Source organism: Nicotiana sylvestris, chromosome 5 (genome assembly GCF_000393655.2).
Source record: "Nicotiana sylvestris chromosome 5, ASM39365v2, whole genome shotgun sequence".
Taxonomy (NCBI): domain Eukaryota; kingdom Viridiplantae; phylum Streptophyta; class Magnoliopsida; order Solanales; family Solanaceae; genus Nicotiana; species Nicotiana sylvestris.
In genome coordinates, this window is record NC_091061.1 from 158,815,105 (window position 1) to 158,820,526 (window position 5,422).

At 37.1% G+C, this 5,422-nt stretch overlaps 1 protein-coding gene across 1 annotated transcript; it reads left to right on the top strand.

Moving 5' to 3' along the window:
* The first annotated feature begins 312 nt into the window (after positions 1-312).
* On the top strand, positions 313-3,198 carry LOC138869550 (uncharacterized). Its single transcript, XM_070147177.1, has 3 exons — positions 313-530; positions 580-683; positions 3,170-3,198. The coding sequence occupies exons 1-3, from the start codon at positions 313-315 to the stop codon at positions 3,196-3,198; spliced, it is 351 nt and encodes a 116-aa protein (XP_070003278.1).
* Positions 3,199-5,422: the final 2,224 nt, after the last annotated feature.

Below are 5,422 nucleotides of genomic sequence, written 5' to 3' on the forward strand. Positions count from 1 at the left end.
CCTTGGGTTAAATGTCACTGTTCTTCCCCCTATCACTAGATCCACTGGCTTTAATTAATAAAAGACATAAATATTCCCATCCTCAACTACCCTATACCTTGGGACTTTTTCTTTCCCTTTTCCCTGTGGCACATTTGGACAAACAGAAACCATAATGTCTTTAATGGAACTAACATGTTTGTTGATATTAAAACAGTGTGTATGAGGGCTATGGAATATGTGTTCTATACAGGGACCTCCACCACTCCCATTACTACTAAAAATATCCAAGTCAGGTGGTTCCCTCCACTTCCAAGATCTTTTAAGCTTAACATGGATGGCTGCTACTACGTTAAAGACAAGACTGGTGGTATTGGAGGTGTTATAAGAAATGCTAATGGGGACTGGGTTATAAGATTCTCCAAAAAGATCTATGCACTCAACCACACTCATGCCGAGCTAAGTGCCTTAGAGCATGGGCTGCATCTAGTAATAAACCATCAACTAACTCCGGTGGAAATTGAAACAGACTTTATCGAGGTAATTGAACTGTTAAAACAAAAAATCCCTATCTTTAACAATATTGTTTGATTCTTGTAGGTCTCAGTTGAAGAAGTTGGGGAATTCAGTCATCCGGCATAGCTTCCAGGAGGGGAACAAAACAGCACATGCTTTGGCAAATGAAGGGTCTAAGCAACAGTCAAGTGATAATATATATATATATATACATATATATACCTTACAATCAGACAAAGAAGGCGTGTTGTCTACTAGAACAATCCCTATATCTATGTCTACTAAGTTTGCTAGTTTTGGAAACCTATGTGTATTATCTGCTCAAAGCAGCTATAATGGGACGTACAATGTCCCTGTAATGACTTAATATAAATAAATATTTCCTTGTTTTTACCACACAAAAAAAGTCTTATAAGCAATAGCAAATATAGAATACATTGGCGGACAGAAACCGCACTGACATCGGTTGCTTAGCCTTACGTTGCCCTTCCAAAGAACATCAGGAAGGTGTGCGTAACAGTTGCTCTGATACCAACTATTACGCAACACCTTCCTGATGTTCTTTGGAAGGGCAACGTAAGGCTAAGCAACCGATGTCAGTGCGGTTGTTGTCCGCCAATGAGGTCCCCTCCGCACGCTAGACTAGATTGCCAGTGTCGTGCGGGAAAACCAATGTCATGAGCAATTGCGGAAGCTGAGAGAGAATTGGGTTTTGAATGATGATGATGATTTTATTGATAACTGAAATGCTGATTACAAAGATGCGGTGTCGAGGGGGATTTAGGCGCTATAAATGCTGAAGTGAGGCCGTAAATTTTGAAATGTAAAATCTAACTTCATATATATATATATATATATATATATATATATATATATATATATATATATATAATTCGATCTAGTTTGGTCGAATCCGCCTTAGTTAGACACTGCTTATCAAGAACATTTATTCCTTCTTGAAATTTTTTCAAATATTAGGACACTTTTATATATACCTCTACATTTCTGAAACGAAATTAAAGCAATGGAATTAATTAATGAAACTAAAGATAGGTCTACTGTCAATAGCAACTAAATTAATTAATGCATATTTTAACTTTAAATTTCATCCTAAGATTGAAAATCAGAACTTCAAACTAACATGGAAAACGATTATAAGCAACAAATCGAACTCACAGTATTAGTCGTAGAGCATAGGAGAGAACATCAACGCAATTTATAACAAAATCAGACAAAACTCAACATCAGTTATAATTTTATAACAAAGCAAATCTGAGATAGTTCATAGAGAACATACCTAAATGCCAAGAAAAAAAACTAGAGTTTAGCAGCCTTTTGAAACAACCAAATCAACAAAAATAGTCATGTCTTCGAGCTTCGATGGCTTGTGCAAACCCAGAAAAAAATAGAGGAAGTTGAATTTTGGAACTTCAGTAGTCAATCCCCCTTCGGACCTCGTCGAAATGCAGTTTTCTCTCTTGTTTCCAAAGGTTTGTGATTTTCAGATTTTTTTTATTTTTTCTATTTTTTTATTTCCAAACTTGTTTTTGGCTTGATGTTGTTCTCTCAAGACTAAGAGAGATCAGGGAGCTAGAAGAGGAGGCGACTCCTTAGCTTGGGGTGAGTGAGGATGGGAAGAATAAAGAACGGAGAAGAAGAAGAAAAAAAATTCAGATGCGCCATTTTTCAAGCTCTCTCTAGGGGTCTCTATCGCTTAGGTCTAGGATCTAATTATCTGATGTTTTTTGTTCTAGGTCTAAGTCTTGGTATTTTAATTAAAGGGGAGGGGTTTTGGGGTGAATTTAACTTGTTTTAGGCCTCTTGAGCCTTGGCCCAATTCAAAAATAAGACAACTTTCTTTTTCTCTTTTGTTCTTATTTTCTTCTTTGATTTTAAAAAATCTAGTTAAATTAATTAAACAAGCTAAATAAAATCCTAAATTAGATTCTACCTTAAATTATTTTATAAAGTTAATCTTACTTATTTTACTAATTAACACTAATTAATTTAAAACTAAAAGCTAAAATGTGGACATGACTATTGTAGTAATTTTTTTTATTTTGTTTAATGAATGCAATTTAATTATGAAATTAAATTCTTAAATTCAAATTAAGCCAAAGATGACATAGAGAATTAAAACATGACAATTTTTTATGATTTTTCTATGATTTTAAAATATTAAAAAAGCATGAAATACAACTAAATAAAGAAAAACTTCTAAAATCCCTTAAAAATTATTTTTTGGTTTATTTTTAGGAGTTATTTTCATGTAGGGCAAAAATTAGGTGCTCACAGCTGCCCCTCTTTACTTGAAAATATGAAGAGTTTTCGAGCAAAGATAAAGTGAGCAATTATGAGCAATTTTTGCTCGTTTGAAACTCCATTTGGAAGCATTTTTTGAAAGATCTGACCGAACCTTGCTTCCGAGGTTGCCTACATATCCTTAGCTATAAAGGAATCAGATCAGTGCAGTTCGAAAAGTTTTGGTAGTCGGAACTATCGAAAAACTGTGATTTCACTGTTGTTGCTACTGTTTCTGCTTGCTGAGCTCCTTATTACACCAAAATGAAAAATAAAAAGCTACACTAGCTAAGCCTATCAACTACGAGTTACAAGATTCCTATCTATAAACCTTCTAATCTTGATCTTGAGTCTTGTATGGTTCTTCCTGCAGACTCTGATCTGAATCTTGATGCTCGTTAGCTGCAACCGCTGATTCATGTTTCTTCGGTTTTTCGGATCAAGGCGGGACATGCAAAACTTGTGCCTTCAATCATATCTTGAGCAGTCCGCATCTTTTCTCCGCTTCTTCACTGAGAGTTCAACTACTTTTCTTGTTCTTCTTTTCTTTTATTTGGGTTGAGACTTCTTCTTTTGGTCATCTCAAACCTTGTGCCCCACGGTGAAAACCTGTTCAGGCACCAAAGCAGACAAACGAACAAAATTTTATATCCTTGTTTATACTAGGAAAATTTTTGGGAGTTATTGTAACAAAATCTAAACTATTTCTTTATTGAAAACAATTAAAATTAGGATTGTGTATCCTTGGAAAAAAAAGATTAGGGAGTGGAACCCTATTTATAATGAAATCAACTAGGGAGTGGAGACCCTATGTTGAAAAAGAGACTAGGGAGTGGAGATCTTATATCTAAACTAAAATCAACTAGGGAGTGGAAACCCTATGTTGGAAAAGAGACTAGGGAGTGGAGACCCTATATCTAAACTAAAATCTACTAGGGAGTGGAGACCCTATGTTGGAAAAGTGACTAGGGAGTGGAGACCCTATGTCTAAAATAACTTCAACTAGGGAGTAGAGACCCTATGTTGGAAAAACAAACTAGGGAGTGGAGACCCTATGTCTAAAATAAATTCAACTAGGGAGTTGAGACCCTTATGTCTAAAATAAAATCAACTAGAGAGTGGAGACCCTATGTTGGAAAAGCAGACTAGGGAATGGAGTCCCTATGCCTAAAATAAAATCAACTAGGGAGTGGAGACCCTATGTTGGAAAAGCGACTAGGGAGTGGAGACCCTATGTCTAAAATAAAATCAACTGGGGCGTGAAAACCCTATGTTAGAAAATTGACTAGGGAGTGGAGACCCTATATCTAAAATAACTTCAACTAGGGAGTGGAGACCCTATGTTGGAAAAGTGACTAGGGAGTGGAACCTTAAATTTATAATGAAATCAACTAGGGAGTGGAGACCCTATGTTGGAAAAGTGACTAGGGAGTGGAGACCCTATGTTGGAAAAGCAGACTATGGAGTGGAGACCCTATCCCTAAAATAAAATTAACTAGGAGTGAAGACCCTATGTTGGAAAAGCAGACTAGGGAGTGGAGACCCTATGCCTAAAATAACTTCAACTAGGGAATGGAGACCCTATGTTGGAAAAACAGACTAGGGAGTGGAGACCCTATGTTGGAAAAGCAGACTAGGGAGTGGAGACCCTATATTGGAAAAGCGACTAGGGAGTGGAGACCTTATGTCTAAATAACTTTAACTAGGGAGTGGAGACCCTATATTGGAAAAGCGACTAGGGAGTGGAGACCCTATGTCTAAAATAACTTCAACTAGGGAGTGAAGACTCTATGTTGGAAAAGCAGACTAGGAAGTGGAGACCCTATGTCTAAAATAACTTCAACTAGTGAGTGGACACCCTATGTTGGAAAAGAAGACTAGGGAGTAGAGACCCTATGCCTAAAATAACTTCAACTAGGGAGTGGAAACCCTATGTTGGAAAGGCAGACTAGGGACTGGAGACCCTATGCCTAAAATAACTTCAACTAGGTAGTGGAGACCCTATGCCTAAAATAAAATCAACTGGGGAGTGGAGACCCTATGCCTAAAATAAAATCGACTAGGGAGTGGAGACCCTATGTTGTAAAAGCAGACTAGGGAGTGGAGACCCTATGTTGGAAAATCAGACTAGGGAGTGGAGACCCTACCTAAATAAAATCAACTAGGCAGTGGAGACCCTATGTTGGAAAAGTAGACTAGGGAGTGAGGACCCTATGTCTAAAATAACTTCAACTAGGGAGCGGAGACCCTATATTGGAAAAAACGTACCTAGAGGTTGGGGACCCTAGGCTACCATGATTTTGAATTTTTCTTCTTTTTCTTTTTATTTTTGGTTTTAAGAAAATGAGTAAAAATGCAGGAAAGAATTCAGAGAAGACTTCCTTTTGTATTGATTATTGCTGCAAAGCTGTTTCTAGCCCTTGCGCAGGTTGGTTGCACCTGCTTCTTGCAAGGTTGCTTTGGATTGCACTTGTTTCATGTTTTCAAACAAAGAACAATTGTTAGTTTTAAACGGTGGTTGGTTTTGTGGCCTTGATTATTTCAATCACTTGATCTCGGCCCAGCTTCTTTGATGAAGATCTCAATTGCAACCGCTCGTTTCTTGGGGACCGATTTCATTTCAAGA